The 18,943-nt window shown below is 40.7% G+C and overlaps 1 protein-coding gene across 1 annotated transcript in view; it reads right to left on the reverse strand.

Annotated features, from left to right (window-relative positions):
* FBXL17 (F-box and leucine rich repeat protein 17) overlaps positions 1 to 18,943 on the reverse strand; it is a 219,064-nt gene that overhangs the window by 171,019 nt on the left and 29,102 nt on the right. Inside the window, exons 5-6 of the mRNA XM_066615792.1 lie at positions 5,864 to 5,971; positions 3,026 to 3,156 (exon numbers count right to left, since the gene is read on the reverse strand). Of these exons, the coding sequence (XP_066471889.1) occupies positions 3,026 to 3,156; positions 5,864 to 5,971 (239 nt within the window). The remainder of the gene's footprint in view (positions 1 to 3,025; positions 3,157 to 5,863; positions 5,972 to 18,943) is intronic.

Here is an 18,943-nt window from a genome sequence, read left to right on the forward strand (position 1 = left end):
CCTATTTAATATTACTGTTATACTAGAAAGTAACTAAGCTTACTTAAAAGCAATGCTTAGCATCTGTATACAGGTGTGTGGCACTTAACAACCAGTCATTATGCTATTAAGTCATTATGTGAACATTTAGCCCCATCTAGCGTCTTTGTTGTATAAACAGACACCATGCCAGACACTTACTGCACTGGCTACTGGAGACTGATTGCCTTATTAGAAGTCTCTTAGGAGCCTCTTGTTTATTGTGTAAACAGACACTCTGCTGCAAGCTATGGGTGACCCGATTCCCTCATTAAAAGCTACTTCTTTGTTTTGTAAACAGACACTTGCAGGCTACTGGAGACTTGATTGCTTTATTAAGAGCTTCTTTTGTGGTGCTTTGCTCACCTTTCTATATGTGTTCCATCTTTAGGCAGAAGGTCCTTAAGACCTTCTTAAGAAGGTCCCTACACATGCCTGTAGTGCTCTTTACATGTACAATATCCTTCACATTATCTCAATGTAATCCTTACAACATCCCTATAAGGCAGCTATTTTCAACCTTTTCGATCTCATGACACACAGACAAGGTGCTAAAATTGTCAGGACACTATCAGTTTTTTGAAAATTGGCACTGCATGCCAGTGGGGGCACCACTCACAATAGCCTTACTATTAAATAGCCCTCCCGCAAATTTCCTCCAAACTTCCATGGCACACTTGCAGATGGTTCTTGGCACACAGTGGCTGAAAAATGCTGCTGTGAGGTAAGCAATCATCCCCATATTGCAACTGAAGAGTGGGAAAGCCCGAGTGAAACCTAGTGAGTTCATGGCAAAAGCAAGATTTGAACTATGGAAATTCTGATTTGCAGCCCTACCTCTTTAGCCACTATGCTACACCAGCTTTTCATTGCAAAGTTTGCACAGCCATAGATATCTAAGGCAGTATTCCTCAAAGCTGAGCCCTGGGTTCCCAAGACCCCTTCAGGGGCTCCATGAGCACAACCTAAGTGGCCACCAAGGATAAGCAAACCAAGTACTCCCCCCCCGCCCACTTGGTTTGCTCATTCATCCATCCCACCTCCCCTGTTCATGATTCTCTTTCCTCACTCTTCCCCTGTTCTAGCTCTTTGCCAATATCCAGTGCTGGGCTCAGGGCTGTGCCACTCTGCAAATACAATAGTGCTCTAGGCTCCCCAAGACAATATGTATGCACCAGAAGGGCTGCCCAAGATTCCCTCTAGGAATGTAAAGTGCTCCAGAGACTGAAAAGTTTGAGAACCACTAATCTAAGGGTTACAAATTACCTTTAAGGACAAAGCAATGTCACAAAGTAATTGACAACATGGCTAATGTTGAGAGAATTGAGAAGCATCTGAAAGTTCCTTTCTTTAATGGAAGGTGACTTCTTCAAAAGAAAGGACATAAGAAAAAGAGAACCTTTGGCTACAAACCACTATCTGCAAGGCCACAACTATATAGTAGCAGCGGTAAAAACATACTAATGACTAAGAATTAATCAATATCCCAAGTGATTAAGATGAACGCAGTTGATTTTTTAAACTGATGGAGGAAACTGTAAAGGATAAGTGCCAACCAGATTTCTTGAAGGTTCATTCCACCATGTGAGTGCTACAACAGAGAAAGTCTTGCTCAGAACCCTCTTAGAACTTACCATTGTAAAGGAAGAGGTGATGAGCAAGGCCTTGTCAGATGATGTAATATGAAGAAGCATATTACATCAATCAAATTAGACAATTTGCTTTTTGGGGACTGCAATCTAAAAACACACACTTTATCAAACAGTTTATCCCCCCCCCCCGCTTATTTACTAGTTTCTCACAGCTAATATTGGTACTTGGCAGTACTTGGTCGTCCTTCAAGTGAGAGATGAAGGAGCTGCTTGTCAGCCTGCGTGAGAGGAAACTGGAGGCCAGGATGTGATATCAGATCAGCAAAAGATCCATATGAAATGTTGTGGGTCTTGAAAGATAGAACCTTTCTTCAATTGTAAAAATCCCTATGGGGATTTAGGACAGCCTGCCTATGTAAACCGCCTTGAATTAAAGTCTGAGGAGAAATCTGACGACCAAGAAAGGCGGTATATAAATACCTGTATTATTATTATTATTATTATTATTATTATTATTATTATTACTACTTCTCTGCACTCTCTCTCTCTCTCGTTTAGGATCTCAAATCCCATAATTTACTATTTTGATTTTTCACCCAAGTTCCTTCCTTCACCAGTTTGTCTACTGAGCTGCATATGAGACAAGTCAGTCACTGGTTGCTTAATTCAACATTCTGAAACTGAAATTAGTTGCCTGTGCATCCCAGATTGAGGATACTCAGCATTTTACCTTTGCTACGGACAAATATAACAACATCTGAAGGCACTGGCTACCACCAGCTCACGGCTTCTGTATAGTTAGTAACTTTGCCCTACCTTCTGGCTCTGCACATTTTGGTAGTTCACAGTTCCGTTCCCCCGTCCCCTCCCCAAATTTTCCCCACAACTCACAGAATTTTTTCTACCAACACCCAGAGTGCCAACAGAGATCTATAGATTGTACAGATCTATACCATCTTCTCCCCCCCCCCACTCCTCCAGTTGCCTTCCCAAAATGATCTATAAGCATCAAGGTTCAAATTTCATTCAAGAGATTTTCCTATAGTAGCCATGGTAGTGCTCACTAGAGTCACAATCATAACCAAAGATACTCCATCTGCACAGTTCACAAATTTCTTTCTATGCATCATACTGTCACTCTCTTATTCATTAACACACATGCAACTTTTGCAAATAAATCTAAAAAATATCAGGCCCACAGCATGAATTTATCTACAATCAGATTTACATATTTACTTTTAGTCAAGTATCTTTTTGCTTCAAAACAGCTAATTGTCAAAATGTACACAATGCACATAAAACCAGGGTATACGTTGAACAAATACGTTCATTGAAAACTACGATTCTCAAGCTTCTGCAAATCAACAATTTCTAATCACTTTTAACACAATAGCTTGACTCTATAATGAAGTTACCTGTCATCAATAATCCAGTTCAGACAGAGATTGAGGGAGGTAAGGTTCTTGCATCTCTTTACTATTTCCATCACTGTTTCATTATCCAGTTCTGTGATATGACGTAGATCCAAGCTGGAAAGGTTTCTTAGCTATCAAGATAAATACAATGGTAAGTAATTTATATACCAATATTGAACTATCGAATTGTGATTTTATCTTTGTAAACTCTTCTTTGTCTTAGAAAAATTAGGAGATTGCATCCTAAGGAATGCATGTGCAATGACATTTAAGGAGGTTATCTTCACACTGACCCCAAGAAAATCTCCCTGAGCACCGCAGACACTTTCTCTTGAGGGTGAGGGGACCCCTGGGAACAGGGCGGAATGTGGTGCACATAGCTAGCGTGGGTAGGGAAAATTCCCCAAAACCATGTGACTTCCTTCTTAGAATGCAACCCTATGCTTTAAATTTAAAAAGTTTGAAGGCAAATAATTAAGGTATCTTGTGTTGCAATCCTATGCACTTAACTGGGAGTAACCCCTACTAAATTCAGTGATGTGTGTTTCTGAATAAACATGCATAGGATTGCAGGGGAGGATACCAGGATGCAGGTCTCTTGTGTGTTCCCTGGGGCATTTGGTGGGCCACTGTGAAATATAGGAAGCTGGGCCTATGGCCTGATCCAGCAGGGCTCTTCTTATGATTGTACTGTTGGTGAAAACCAAAAACAGTATTTTTTTCAGGCACAATATTTAGAGCAGATTGTTCTGAAAAGTATGGTAAACAGCAACTAAAGAATAGTCCCCATCACATTTACTACAGAAATCTATGAAGAATTATCAAATATTCTGAAAGACAACCCTGCAAAGTTAAATTACCTAGGAAAGGTTAATGCTTGAAAGTAATAAATAATAAAATGGAAACTAAGAAAAACAGTTTTTGTACAAAAAAATAATCATATACTAAGTCTTAATACAAAAATACAAGGGTCTGTCTAGAGTCCCTACTGAGTTCAATAATACAATGTGATTATATAAGCACTTTTCTACCTACGATTATACACTGCTGCAAAATGTTTGCTTTGACACAATAATTAAAGATGAACATTTGAGTTTCTGCATTAATTCATGTTTTCCCAAGAGCGGATGACAGTCCTATCACATGGATTAATATAAATTACTTACACTACCAATAAAATACCAAGCATATTACAAGAAGCTCCAAACAAATGAAAACTATGCCTTGCATATTACATTTTTCTACACTGAGACTAAAGAAAGGTGGGGCTAGAAAAGGGGGGAATCTGTGAAAAACAGTAGGTGACTTTACTGGAGGAGAAGTGCACATCCCTACATTGAACACAGTAGCTAAAAAGCACGTGAAAGAATGCTAAATAGCAGTGATCATCACCTCCTTCATTCTTTCCCCACCCTGTGGATCCTGGTGAAGGGAGTTAAGCCTTTCTAAGCACCTGGAGAGATACTGATTATCTGCTTGGTGCATAACAAATGTCAGGAGGCTGTTTTTAAATCACTGAGGAAAAGGACATTGTTTTTCAAATGGATTTGCTTTAATGCAATTTTTGCCATCCACATAAGTTATTTGAACAGAACCCTTTCTGTTCAAGACTCAACCTGTACTCCCAAAGGCAAAGTATTTGGGGGCTTTTTACCCTTTTCAGGGTTTGTTTTTAAAAGTTCTTACTCAACCTTAACCATTTTTCTTTATCAAAGTAATATTCAGCTCCTTTGCTCAGTACAACCACACCACAGTGACCTCTAGCAACTGAGTACCAACATGAAATTAAAACTCAAACTGTACATTATTCAAACATGATAAATTGGATCCAGATTGATTCTGGTCATCAGATAAAGCCTGGAACATTTTTCAATTCAAAATTTTTCAGAAAAACCAACATTAGCAATTACAACTTTCCTAGATGAACTTCACTTTGAGAATATTGGCAGTTGGCCTGCCTCTTCCTTACTGGCTGCAGCATATATTTTCTTACCTGTTAATTAATAGTACATTGGCTGCTTCCAGGAAACTGATAACAGAACAGGATTCAGTCACGTATAACAGATCTAAGCAGTTTTTTGCTTTCACTTTTCACAGCAGAAATTTTCACACCTGAATAGAAAAGCCTCTGCGCATTTAAAATGTGCCTTGTCTTTTGAGTCATGCAAGTTGATGGGAAAAGAATAAAGAACACTCTGGCTGAGTGCATCATTCTCTTAAGTGCATATCCTCTCTTCTGATCTCTGTCATCAGTTCTAGAAGCTGTCTTCAGGCATCCAAATAAGATATTCCTTCCACCAGTACACAACTAAAGTTGTTACCTAATCCTTGATATATATATTTTAACTAATGCTGGTACTGCTCAAAAGCTGTAACTTGTATCAGTTGTGCCTGAATTTCTTTGAATATTTAATATTGATGCCATTAATAGAGATTTTTGCAAAGTCATTGTTCGTAACAAAAAATACCTTCTCCATATTATTTCTTCTCAAATAATGTTGCCAGTGACCTCCCTTTTCAAATGTACATATTCTTTCTTAATTCCATCTTGGTTCCTTAGCAGACATTTCAGAAGGTCAGCTAAGGCTTCTCCCTGGAGAATGTGACATTGTTTCTCTTTCTAATCAAGATTGGGCAAAGAAATCTCCATGGATCAGAACAAGGCTTAAAATTAAGCTTAACTTCCCAGTGATCAACTGGATTGGATCAACAGTGGCCAACTGGACTGTCTATTCAAACAGTTCAGAACGTTCCTCTTTGAATGTTTGCTCTCAGAATGCTTCTTCTATTAAGAACCTAACTGAAACTATTAATGGCAAACTTTGTTACCGTACTTACATTGGTAAGATGTATGACTCCTTTAGATGTTACAGAACAGCCCATAAACCCAACGTACTGCAACTCAGGACAGTGTTCAGCAAATGCTTTAACAGAGAGATCTGTCACCTGCATAAAAAGGGGGGGGGGGGAAAAAAGCAGTTGAAGGTGACACTGAATCCACCAGTAAAGTCTAGGAGGCATCTCTGCAGTAATGGTAACTTGCAAGTTCAATAGTTCCTTTTGTCTTAACAGCATGAGGAAAAAAGTCTTTCTAAAACGTCTTTGGGTAAGGGAGATAAAAAAGATTCCTCTCCTCCAGCAAATGACAAAGGAAGTACCAAATGACTAAAAAAATTCAAAAAAGTACATACTGAATATATCTGCAGGGGCAAAATTCACGTCTTTGTTTTTATATAAACTTAAATTTCATCAAAATACCAACAACAGCATGTTAAAAACCATAACTAGAAGGTGCATCTGTTCCCAGAGTAACCAGAGTTCATGAACAAGTTCTATTTCAACTACTTTTTAAACCCAATAGTTTCTAAAAACAATGCACACAAAATATTTTATCCCAACATTACACCCCAATTTCTAAGTCAAGTAAAACTCGTATACTTCATACAGGCTCACTTCCACACAAGCGTCTGATGTTCAAGAGATATAGTCTGGCAAAGGGGGTACGGGGACATATTGGGCAATATGGGGTTATGTAACCATAAAAAGGTTAAGAATCCCTGATCTAAATTATCAGAAGCAGTGACATACAATTCAAAATTCTGTTCTGTTCTTTACTTCTTCACAACTCTCATCTTGCTAACAAATCAGGTAGGCACAAGGTTTCTTTACTGAGAACTGGCACTAATTACAAGCAGCACTCTAGCATGGATGTCGTGGCACAGAAATTACAATAACTATTGCTCATTAGTAACTTAATAGATTGTTATCATTGAAACTGAAACTTTAACATGAGAACAAGTCACTGTACTCCACCAATGCACAGCTTGGCTAAATCAATCCAAATCGAGCAAAGAATATACTATACTTTTACTAAAATAAACCATAGTCAATGAGAGCATAGATATTTGCAGCTAATCATATTACAAAGGTCCATTAGTGTTTAGTGAGGAATCTGCAATAATTTGATTGCCTGTTTGACCTTCACTGGCTTTCTTTCATTCTGCCTTATAATAAGCTAGCCATGCTTTGAAAAAGTCATATAGGCTGATGAAAAGAGATTTATAAGCTATGCACAAAACCACTGTGAATGGGAAAGACATCAGCCTGGAACTAATGGCACAGATATTAGATACCTAATAAAAAAACCTATCATGAGTTTGGTCATTTGTCTTAAAGTATCTGATTAATTTGTTACTGCAATTTTGGATTACACTATTGAAGCTCAATATTCTGGAAACTGAACTTTTCTTCCTATGTTCAAGTTATCCAAAAGAACTGTGATTAATTAGATGCAACAGTATAGTTATAAAGCAAGCTACATTTTGAAACATAGTGAAATACAGGATCTTTCCAGGGCACCTTTCTAGTGTTGCTCTGCTGCAAAGGTAACTGCAAATGGCAAAATATAAGCTCAAAGTACAGAAAACAACCATCTAAAAAGAATAGATACTTATCCCCAAGCCAGTAAAAATCTCAAAAAGTAACTATTCCTTATACAGCTTTGTTGCCCAAATCTCTTTTGGCTCATATTCTCTCCTTGCCCCATGACAGAGTCATGTGTGTTTCATTTCCAATACTCTCATAGATAAGTAGGTGTCTGTCACTTTACGACAGCTGTATGTTCGCAGATCCCCACTGAAAAGCATGTGAACATCCAGCACCACCTAGTGGTTGAAGTCAATATAGAATTTATAGTGTCTACAGCAGGGTTCTCACAAATTTAGCATGGGGACTCACTTTTTAGAACATGAATCTGTCAGGACCCACCGGAAGTAATGTCAAGACTGGAAGTGACATCATCAAGTGGAAAAATTTTAGACAATTCTAGGCTGCAATCCTACCCACACTTACTCAGGAGTAAGTCCCATTGACTATAATTGTTAAGAAAGTATACATAGTAGCCTGCTCAAAGTACAGGCCTGTAACATTTCCCCAAATGCAGTCACACACTATGGTAGCATCAAGTCTAATATATTAAAAATAAAATATTGAAATTTATGGGGACCCACCTGAAATTGGCTCATGACCCACCTAGTGGGTCCCGACCTACAGTTTAAGAAACACTGGTCTGCAGCATGTAATTGAATAAAATGTAAGAACCTTGTATTCAGAGCCATCTATATGTGGTATAGCTTCAACAGCATCCATACAGGGGTTCTCAAACTTTTTAGCATGGGAGCCACTTTTCCGAATGACAATCTGTCCAGGACCCACAGGAAGGGATGCCATCAATCTGGAAGTGATGTTGTGGCTGAAGTAATACCATCAAACAAGAAGTGCCCCCACTGTGATGCCAAAACCTGAAAGTAATGCCATCAAGCAGTGACATCTGCCTTTAATACAGTCAACAACATGTGGTAGAGGCACAAGTGTTGACTGTATTAAAGGGAGAGTATCTCATGGCATTTCATTAGCTTTTATTGGGTTATTTCTCATTCATTTTCCAACAGCAAAGTGTAAGAAAAAAAAGCCTATTTACAACCTTGACACAACAAAATAATTTCCTGGACTTCAGGGCTGCCAGAACTAATATTATGCAAAGGTCAGTCTGGAAGAATATCAGCATCTCAGCTTATCAGAACCACAGTAAGTCACAATTTCATGAGCTGGAACCCCCCCCCCCCCCAAAAAAAAATGAAAGCAAATGCCAATAGCTTATCAGAGCCACACTATCAGAGACACACTAGCAAGCAAGGGCTTCCTACTGCACCAAATCAAAGCCAGGCTTACAAAACTGTCTTTCACACCAAAACTGTTGAACACACCAGCGAGGCTGCAAAAGAGCCCCAGGACAGATTTCTGACTTGCATTTCAGAAACCATTCCTTGCACAAGATCAACAGATGCACCTAGCTCTAAACAATTTCAAGTGGTTTCTAGGTAGAAGTAAGGGTTTCCACCTCTACTTTTCAAAGGAAAGGAGGTGCGTAATGGTATAAGCAAGGAGGGGAGCAGGATAGGAAATCAGAAGGTTACCCAAGGGAACTTGGGGTTGGAAGACTGGGGATTTGACATTAGTGGGAAGGGAGAGGAACTGGGTCGGGATTTGACAGTAGTGGGAAGGGAGAGGAACTGGGGGAAGGAGGAAAAAGAAGTGGAAGAAGTTTTCCTCAAAATGCTCTCTGACAATGGTATAGCATCCTCACTGCCCCAAGAGGTATTCTGTGTGTGTGTGTGTGTGTGTGTGTGTGTGTGTGTGTGTGTGTGTGTGTGTGTGTGTGTGTGTGTGTGTGTTTAAAAAGGGCAGCTGCCAGGATAACTACCACCACTGCAATTCTTTCAGCCCATTTCACATACTCCTGCAGATCACCAACACACACACAGGTGGGGGGAACCCCCCAGCCAGTTCTTCAGGACTCTCACACTCAGGTGGGGGGAGCATCCCCCAGCCACGTTCTTCAGGATTCTCACACACAGAAAGGGGGGGCATCCCCCAGTCAGTTCTTAAGGATTTTCATACACACCCGCCAGCTTGCCTGCCCCCTCGCCCGCCCTCCCTCCCTCGCTGGGGTGGCAAGTACTGCTGCTTGGCCACTTACCCACTCAGCTACCTGCTCACCCTCTCGTGGCCTGTGCTGTGGCTGGACACCCAGTCACCCGCCCGCTCACTTGCTCAGCTGCCTGCCCATTCAGTCGCCCCCACCCGCCCGCTCACTCAGGTGGTTTGCGCTGCAGGCCCCCGCCCATCCGCCTGCTTGGCTCAGTTGCCTGCCCATCTAGCCGCCCTCCCCCAGCCTGCTCGTTCAGACAGCTTGTGCTGCAGGACCCTGCCCGCTCGCTCAGCTGCCTGCTCATCCAGCCGCCCTCCCCCCACCCACTCTCTCTGAGGCGGCTTGTGCTGCAGGCACCCGCTCGCCTGCCTGCCTGCCTGCCCACCCAGCCGCCCTCCCCACCCACCCAGGTGGCTTGTGCTGCCGCCTGCCTGGCCAGCCACCTACCTCAACCAGCCAGGCAGGGAATGATGGGCCCAGCGTGCACACAGGACTTTGATAGTGGAAAGCAACACGACACTTGCAAGGCTTGAACTAATGAGAGACTGGCAAGTCTCACGTTACCTTCCCACTATAAAAGGTCCTGTGTGCGCAGTTGGCTGGTCTTTCCTTCACTGCCACTGACAGTGGCAGCGAGGGAAAACCAGAGCCGGAGCTCACGTGTTGGACTAGCGCGGGCTGTGGTGAGGGCTAGGTGCCCACTGAAGATGGGGACCACATAGGGGCCGGATGGGGACCTGCCGCAGGCCACAAGTGGTCCATGGGCCAGGTTTGGGCACCCCTGTATTAGAGGAATGTTTTAGATGCGATTGGTTGTTAATCTGCTAAATGGCTAAATGACGCACAACTGAAAACAAACTCTGAGGGCCCGATCCCACCCAACTTTCCAGCATTGATGCAGCCATGCCAACGGGTTGTGCACTGCATTCTGCATTGGGGGGCAGTCATGGATGCCTTCTCAAATTAGGGAACATTTTTTCCCATACCTCAGGGCTGCATCGGCACTGGAAAGTTGGATAGGATTGAGGGTTCAGTTCACCCTTCCCAGGCCTCTAAAACCAAATGCTTTAAGAATTCTTTGTTCTGTCATTTTCATAGATATGACACTAGGATACTAAAAAACACTTTTAGCAAATCCATTTCCAGTTTCTCTTTGTGACAGGATAAAAGAGCAGGAAGGAACCTGAAGTCTATTGCAATATTCTTACACAGTACACTACAATATTAATATCCACAAATCAAGCCACATCCAACCATGTAGTACACCTCCTCAAATACAAAACACAACGTCAAATCCTATCCAATTTTCCAGCACTGGTGCATCCGTGCCAATGAGATATGCACTGCATCCTGCAGTAGGGGAACAGTTAAGAGGCCTCCTTCAGGTCAGGGAACATTTGTTCCCTTTCTTCAGGGTTACAGTAGGGGAACTGCAGTAGGGGAACAGTCACAAGGCCTCCTTCAGGTCAGGGAACTTTTGTTCCCTTCCTTCAGGGCTACAGTGCTGTTGCACCGGCACTGAAAAGTTGGATAGGACTGGGCCCACAGGGAATCAGTGTCACATAACACTGCCCAAGCCCAAATGGACCTGTATTTATAACAGTACAAGTGTGACACATGAAAAAATAATTATTCTTATATATTTAGGTGTGATCCAAAGCATTTCTGAATTTCATGCAAAAAGGTTTGTATTATTCATGTGAAATTTTTGACTTTGAACAGTCCATCAGTTACAAAAGTAGTTTGCAATGAGAGGGATGCTGTTCAAGCAAAAAAAAATGACGTTTCACTGAGTTCAAGGAAATAAGTTGAAGACTTCAATCTTAATACAGATAATCAAAAGCTGAAGTTTCAATTTTATCTCACAACAGAAGGCCTTCAAGTCAGTACCTGTTAAATATATAAATACAGGTCCAGCCTTGCTATACATGGATTTTTTTATACACGGATTTGACTCAACACGAATGGCCCCTGCAAATGAGAAGGAATGTGCTGATCCCTGGAGAAGGGGGAAAATGCATCCCTTTAAAATCACAGTTTAAAAAACTGCTTTTTACTGTTGCAGAGAGAGTCATGCAAGTGATTACAGGTATAATCAATCAACAATCTTTAATGGCATCACACAGAATAAATAAATACAATCACAGATATGACCCACAAATTAAAACTGTAAGATTACACACACTAAAACCCCGATCGGGACTGTCTTAACTATTGGAAATAAACACATTTGCAAGAAACTTAGCTACAAGAAGCGTAATTTCTTGCAAAAAATCATTTAAAAGAAACGCTGCAAGAAGGTTAGGGGGACCAGAATAACTAGAAATAACAGGACCCAAAATTACGCGGCAAAACTTACTAAACACGGGACAAACACAAAGAAAATAAGTAACAGAATCAGGTTCTATGCCGCAATGGTTGCAATGCCTTTGGTCAAAAGGTACCCTAGAGTATCAACCAGTCAGCACTGCAGAGGGAAACCTAAGTAACCAGTCAGCACTGCAGGTATAACCTAAGTATCCACAGATGTTTCTATCTCAAAGCTGATGAGAAGAGCCCTCTAAATTAAAGAAAAACAGTTGTTTAATAATGCCAGAGAGGGCTGACAATCCATCAGACATTCTCACTGCAGGCTTCACTCCTCCCTTCCCCCTGAGCACATGAACTAAGGCTAAATGGCAGCAATTATCACCTTTTCCATTTCCCCCCCTTTGCTGGGGCTCCAGGTGAAGGGAGGGATTGCTGCCTCTTCGTGAAACCTAAGTGCCTGGATAGACACTGATTGCATCTGTGTGCATTACAAGGGTCATCAAGGCTATTTTTAAATCACCAGAACCAAGAGACTTTGTTTTTTAAATTGATTTCCTATAGTGTGCTTTTTGCCATCCACCTGAGTGCTTGGAATTGAATAATGAGACTCAACCTGTACCTTTTTATTTAGTTCTGCTTTAACTTAACATCATAGTGCTTATTTTATTCTATGAAGAAGAAAACTGGTCAGGAAAACTTGATGCAGCCTCAATCACATATGGCAACTTTTCCTGGTAGAATTAGAAGTGATCATCCAGAAATTTGTCTTGCAAGGGATTTTGGCATGACCCACAATGCTCTTGCCTCCCTGAGGGAGCTTCTGTTCAAAAAGTGTATTCCCAGTCTTTTAAGTGTTACTTTCGATGACACCTATGACTTTTAAAACAACTATTAATTGTCATTCTGATTCTGGATATACTGAAGGCATTGGAATGCAACCAAATATGTTATAAATTTTAAGATAGTCCATTTACAGTGCAATACTATGCATGCCTATCCAGAAATCTCACTGACTTTAATGGGCCTTAGTTTCTTGGTTTATTAGTTTCTTGGTTTATTAGTTTTTTGGAGGAGAATTGCAGTTGTACAGAGTTTTCATTATGAGCATTCTAAAATAATTCCAACTACCAAGAAATACGTTCCACTAAGTTTAGTATGAATTACACCAATGATTTCCAAACTGTGACATTCAAACTAACCCGATTATAGGTGGGTTGCAAAACACTGAGCAGATCCTCCAGTGTAAACACAGGTGATGGCAAGATGAATAACAAATTGCCTCAAGCCCTGACATTATTGAAAAATCAGATAGCTGGTAGTTACTCTGTGAACAGCCCAGCTCCTGGAGTTGTCAAGACAGCTGCTAATTGCCCTGCAGAAAGCTCAATTCCTACAGTTTGCAAGGAGTTGAGCTCTGGCAGTTTGCAAGCATCTGTGAATACACAGAGGTAAGTGTGCCTTAGTTGATTCTAACCCCCATAAAGAAAAATATTTTTTTAATTACTTTTCTGAGGAGAAATGGGAAAGGAAGGAGAACATTCATTAAAGTTCATTAGGCATTAGGGATGCCTCATAAGAAATGGATTGATTTTTTGCAAATAAAGAAACAAAAATATTTAACAAGTGTGTCCCAGTGCTAAAAAGTTTAACCAATAATTTACACAAATTTAATCTCAGTTATACAATTAAAAATGCAAACTAAAACACAATAAAAAACATTACAGAAAGTATTTCATACTGAAATCTGCTAATTCAAACATTTGTTTTATTTTTCACATACCTAGCTGTCTTAAATACCTAAAGATAGAATTATTAACTTTATTACAATTATAAATTACTACAAAATTTTATTATTCTACAAAGACTAAATAATGAATATGTTTCAATAACATTAAAACACGATTTTAATACTTGGCAAACACATTTCAGGATAGCGAACAACAAGTTTAATCTCATGTTAATCACGACAGAAGACACCTTGAAGCATTTAATACAGAAAGTGTATCAAAAGTGTGGACTGAGACCTTATATAATCAGAAGCATTCCAACAAGAAAACAGTGTCTTGTTCGAATATACGATATACCTATAAAATGCTGCAACTAATATATATTAAGATATTACTTTTACGCCAAATTATTCACTATGAAAATAGTTTATTGTGGGTTGCTTTTGAAAATCTGCTTCAAAGGCATAATATTTAAAGTTCCCTTAGAGTACAATTATACAGAAACCTGCTAGCTTTTAAAACTGTAGAAAATTTGTTTTAAAATTAAATTGCAGGTGGCTGGCAGCATTGCGTTCAAAGTTATCTGCAGAGATTTGCAAGATAGGTATATGATTTATTCACAATGGACTTGGGGAATCTAAAGTTTGCAAACTTGGCTTTGTTAACAAAAGTACTCTTTGTAGATACATTAAAGTAGTATACACTTGGTTTTAAGTATTTTAAATCATAGTTTTGCTTACATAGAAGAAACATACAAGAATGTCAAAAATGAAATATTCTCTAATGGTTCTTTTCCCAATTTAATTCATCTGCTGCTGACTTATGAATTCCATGCACTTTAAGGATTTGAATGTTATGTGCAAGCAATTAAGTGTTTGACTCAAGAGTCTTAGCTCCCACTCCCACCATATCAAATTCTTATGGAACTGGAGAGAATTCTAAAAAAAAGCACTCTACCTAACTTCACAAATATAGTAACTGGAAGCCGAAAAAAATTCAAGGGACATACCCATATACATAGATATGTACTATTTAAATTTAGAATTGTAGGCTTGAAGAAAACGGGGTGAAATGATATGAGATGTCATGTTGTAGCTGTGCGGGGGGGGGAGGTCCCTAGAAAGGAAGAATTTGGTTTTTATGAACTGAATTGATATACAATTTTCACTAAAGAAGAATGACTTTGAAAGCTATTTATCAGTAACAAATAACTGAAAAGGTTATTCTTCAGTATTTGGACTGGGTAGCATACTCATGCAGATGAATTCTTGGCCACCATAGTGGAGAGAGAAAGAAGGAGCTGGAAGAGAGAAGGAATGGGGTGAATAGGTAATCGGCAGGAGGTCTGATTGAGTGATAGAGCTGCTGCCTATGAAGCCCAAAAAACAGCTGGGAATGCAATTTGAAACAGATGGAAGTATTGGAGAGATCCTGAAAGCAATGACGTTCCTGCGGTCCCAGCGTCCGGGGCAATCCCCAGGATTCCACCCCCCACACCCCTTTTCCCCCCTTCTCCACCTCCCCCATGCACCCGACCCAGAAGTAACTACGGTGACGTCATCATCACCGCAATTACCTCTGCAGCTACCTCCTCTGTTTCCCCCTTTGAAAACTAATGGAAGAGGCAGCTGTGGCCCCCACGGAGCCTTCTGTGTGTGAGGGTCTCCACGGCAGTGGCCTGGGGCTGCTTCAGGCCCTGCAGTGGAGGCCTCCGCGCAGCTTGTAAGCTGCACGGAAGGCTCCATGGTGGCTGGGAAGCAGCACACGTCTCATCTGAAGTCGGAGGGGCACGTGCTGCTTCCCCCACGCCACAGAGGGGCGCCCTCCAAGGCGCAGGAGGGGCAACCAGGGCCGGGAAGCTTTCCCCACGCCGCGGAGGGACACCCTCCGAGGCGCAGGAGGAGTGACCTGGGCTGGGAAGCAGCATGCGTCCCCTCCAACTTCGGAGGGGACGCGCACTGCTTCAGCTCTGCCTCTGAGGGACGCCCTCAGAGGTGGAGCAGGGGCGCCCAGGAGCGCTCCTGGGAGGCAGCGTCTTGGCGCCGACTGGGCCATCCCCCCTCCGTTAAAGGAGGAGACGAGATGGGCACCCTAGAGCCTCAGTGCCTCTCTAGCTCACCTGTCTCCTATCCTCCTATAAAGGAGGAGGGGAGGGGCGGCTCAGTTCACGCACAGGCACTGACAGAGAGGCAGCAAGCTGCCTCTCCGCAGCGCTCCTGGGCGCTCCTCCTAACGGGGGTGGGGCAAGGCTCTGAGGCGCCCCTGGAGGGTTGGCGCTTGGGGCTTCTGCCCCGTTTGCACCCCCCTGGTACGCCAGTGACTGAAAGCACTGACAAGATGAGTTATCGCAGCTGATGAGAGAAGCTAAAGATGACCATCTTCAGTTAGAGTAAAGGAGTGCCATCAGCTATACAGCTGAGGCGATCGCAGCTAGAAAGAGACCAGATCGGTGAAGGACTACACCTGGAATGAAGGCACTCTTGGAAAAAGAGAACTTGTTATCGTAAAAATCCCTATGGGGATTTAGTAGAGCCTATGTAAATCACCCTGAATAAAGTCGGAGAAGCAATCCAATGACAAGAAAAGTGGTATATAAATACTGGTATTGTCATCATCATCGTCGTCGTATTCAAGGCACCTTCTACATCCTGCAACAAATGCAGCATGTACAGGCAATTTACATGACTTCTATCTCACGCAGATCCAGGGACACAGCACTGTAAGTCCTCTAACAAGAAATATGGAGAGCCCAGCATGCCCCTTGCACAAGATATAACCTCCAGGCCCACACACAGGCACCAGGTGGATCCTGCACAATTTAAATAGAAGGTCCTGTCAAAATCTGTTTTGAGGAGGGCTCATGTGTACACAGCCCACAAAACGGTCAGAATACCAATAATATTTTGTGCTTGTCAACCTAAGAATTTTTGAAGATGTTACAGTAAAAAAAGCAATACTAATGAAGTGGCTACTTGTTGAGTTCCACATTCCGGTTTTTCACTCCCTTCACCTTGAAGGACATAAAAGTGTTTGCTGAAAACAAAGTAATAAAAATGCAACATGACAACAACATTTTCCTGATCTTGTGAGTAATGCTAAGAGAAATCTGGATAAACAGATACACATTCCTTCAATTAGCTTTCAAATGTCACAGAACCAAAGTACCATAGGTGAGATTAAATATATTGCATTTTCAGTAAGAATGCCCTTTTTTGTATATTTTCAAACCAAGTTTAGTAAGAGTTGATCAATTCAAGGACACAAACTTTAAAAAGATGCTTGTATAGATTTTGAATTCCACAACAGAACCATCAAGACAAAGTCATACATCATTATGTACAACATGACAAGCCTCACCAGCGATCAATTCAGAATGATAGCAATATTAATCACTTTCTTGTTTAAAAAATGTGGAGCATTAAAATTAAGCGCAAAAATAGAAAAGGTGATACTGAACTGCAGTCCTCTGCTTTTATGAGTGATATATCTCAACCACCATCACACACTGAATATTTTGTGTTTTGTTAACTTACATGCATCAGACAATAAGTTGAAAGCTACATAAATTTAATTCAGTCAATTTAGAACTGAACAAATGTTTATGAAAAAAGAAAGGGATAACTGAAAAAAGCTGCTTTTAGTTTTCCCAAATATAACCACTGCATAGTACAGTTGTTGCCAAACATTTTAGCATTAGAAAACCACATTTTAGAACACCATTCTATTGAGACCCATCTAGCATTAAAAGACTAAAAAATGCTTTACTGTATCAGCCACTGACGCTTCTGCTTTTATCTTTTTTACTATTGAAGGGGAGAGCCACCTTCTGAAGAATTTGTTGAGCTCTACACTCATCTGATCAGGTCCATTCTGGTGGCCTTGCATTCCCATTCACCTGGCCTTTGATAAGAGACAAGGCACAGTCATCTATTCACAAATATGCATATGTGGCTCAGTTTCACTTTCCATAGAGCTCAGGAATAGGGCTCTTGTCAGCTTGGGGCAGAATTCCTTCCAGAGTCTTTTGGGGTATGTGTTCATCAGATCAGGACCATTCTGGGGGTGTTGCATTCCTCTTGGCCTGCCCTTCAAAGTGAATTCATCTACGGTCTCCTACTCATGAGTAAAAGCACACGTGGCTCGGTTTTGCTTTCTGTGGGGCTCAATATATTCTTGTCAGCTATCAGCATGTCAGTGTAAGTTTCATGACCCACCAATAACCAGGTCACAACCCACTGGTGCATTGCACTACCTATATGGGAAACACTAGTATAGTATCTATCAATTTAAACCAGCCTTTTATATGCCATTTTTATACAATTCATTTTTAAAAATGTGAACAAAAATTGCAGCCACAGAGCTATTCCAATTAATTGGACTTGCTGGATCATGTACAGAAAACTAAAAAATGAACTTCACTTGGTTCCAGTCATTTTATATTGAAACCAAATATTTACCAGTATCTACTCCTCAAAATTAGGGGTAAAGGGTTAAGGAAGGAGCAATAAGTCACAATGACTACCGAAAAAGAAAGCTAGAAGGAAAAAGAAAAACCACATTCTCTGTAACATTAAATTCAAAACTTAAAATTAAAATGTATTTGTTACATCTCCCAAAGATTTAATGACATGTAGGTCCACAGCCAGGGCTCAAAAGTTTGGCTACCCAGCAAGCAGCTGTCCAAGCTTTTCCATTCATCTAACTAGCATATCACTACATACTATACTTGAAATTCCCCATCATGCTATTTCAAAAGGTAATGGACTACGCCAAGAGACATATTTTTACAAATTAATGTAGGTGGCAGAGATTTCCCCCCTCTAGTCCATACCAAACCAACTACTACTATGTGTTTTTCCCCTCCTTCTCCCCTCCCTCCCCTTGTTAGAATATTTCCATGAGATAAACAAAATATTTGTTTTTACTTTTAACAGTTTCCCAAATCATCACCACATAGAGAAAACCTGACAATTAAAGATGTGTACTCCAACTTCCCATATTATTGTTTCTGTATAAAAATGCAAACTGCTCTCAAAGAAAAACAATTCTGTAACTTCTAAGTGGCCAAAAAAATAACAATGACTGAGATCTGTTGGCCTGCAGACAAAAGGAGTGTACTGTTACTCTGCATTTCTCTTAATGGCCATCATAAAAAAAAAAAATCAAATACAATAGTTTTATGGTATAAAAAAAGCAATTCTTCTTTAGACTGAGGTTTTAGATCAATTTAACAAAATTTCAGCAGCAAATCATGCTAAGTAAAAACCTAAAGAGATACTTTTAACAAACTTTTAAATTCCCAAATTGTATCTTTCACATCAGTTACAATTTACTAATTTAGATGCATGGCATTTTTTATGAAAACTAATTTTTTGAAAATTAAGCAATGAA

Source organism: Tiliqua scincoides, chromosome 2, assembly GCF_035046505.1.
Source record: "Tiliqua scincoides isolate rTilSci1 chromosome 2, rTilSci1.hap2, whole genome shotgun sequence".
NCBI lineage: Eukaryota > Metazoa > Chordata > Lepidosauria > Squamata > Scincidae > Tiliqua > Tiliqua scincoides.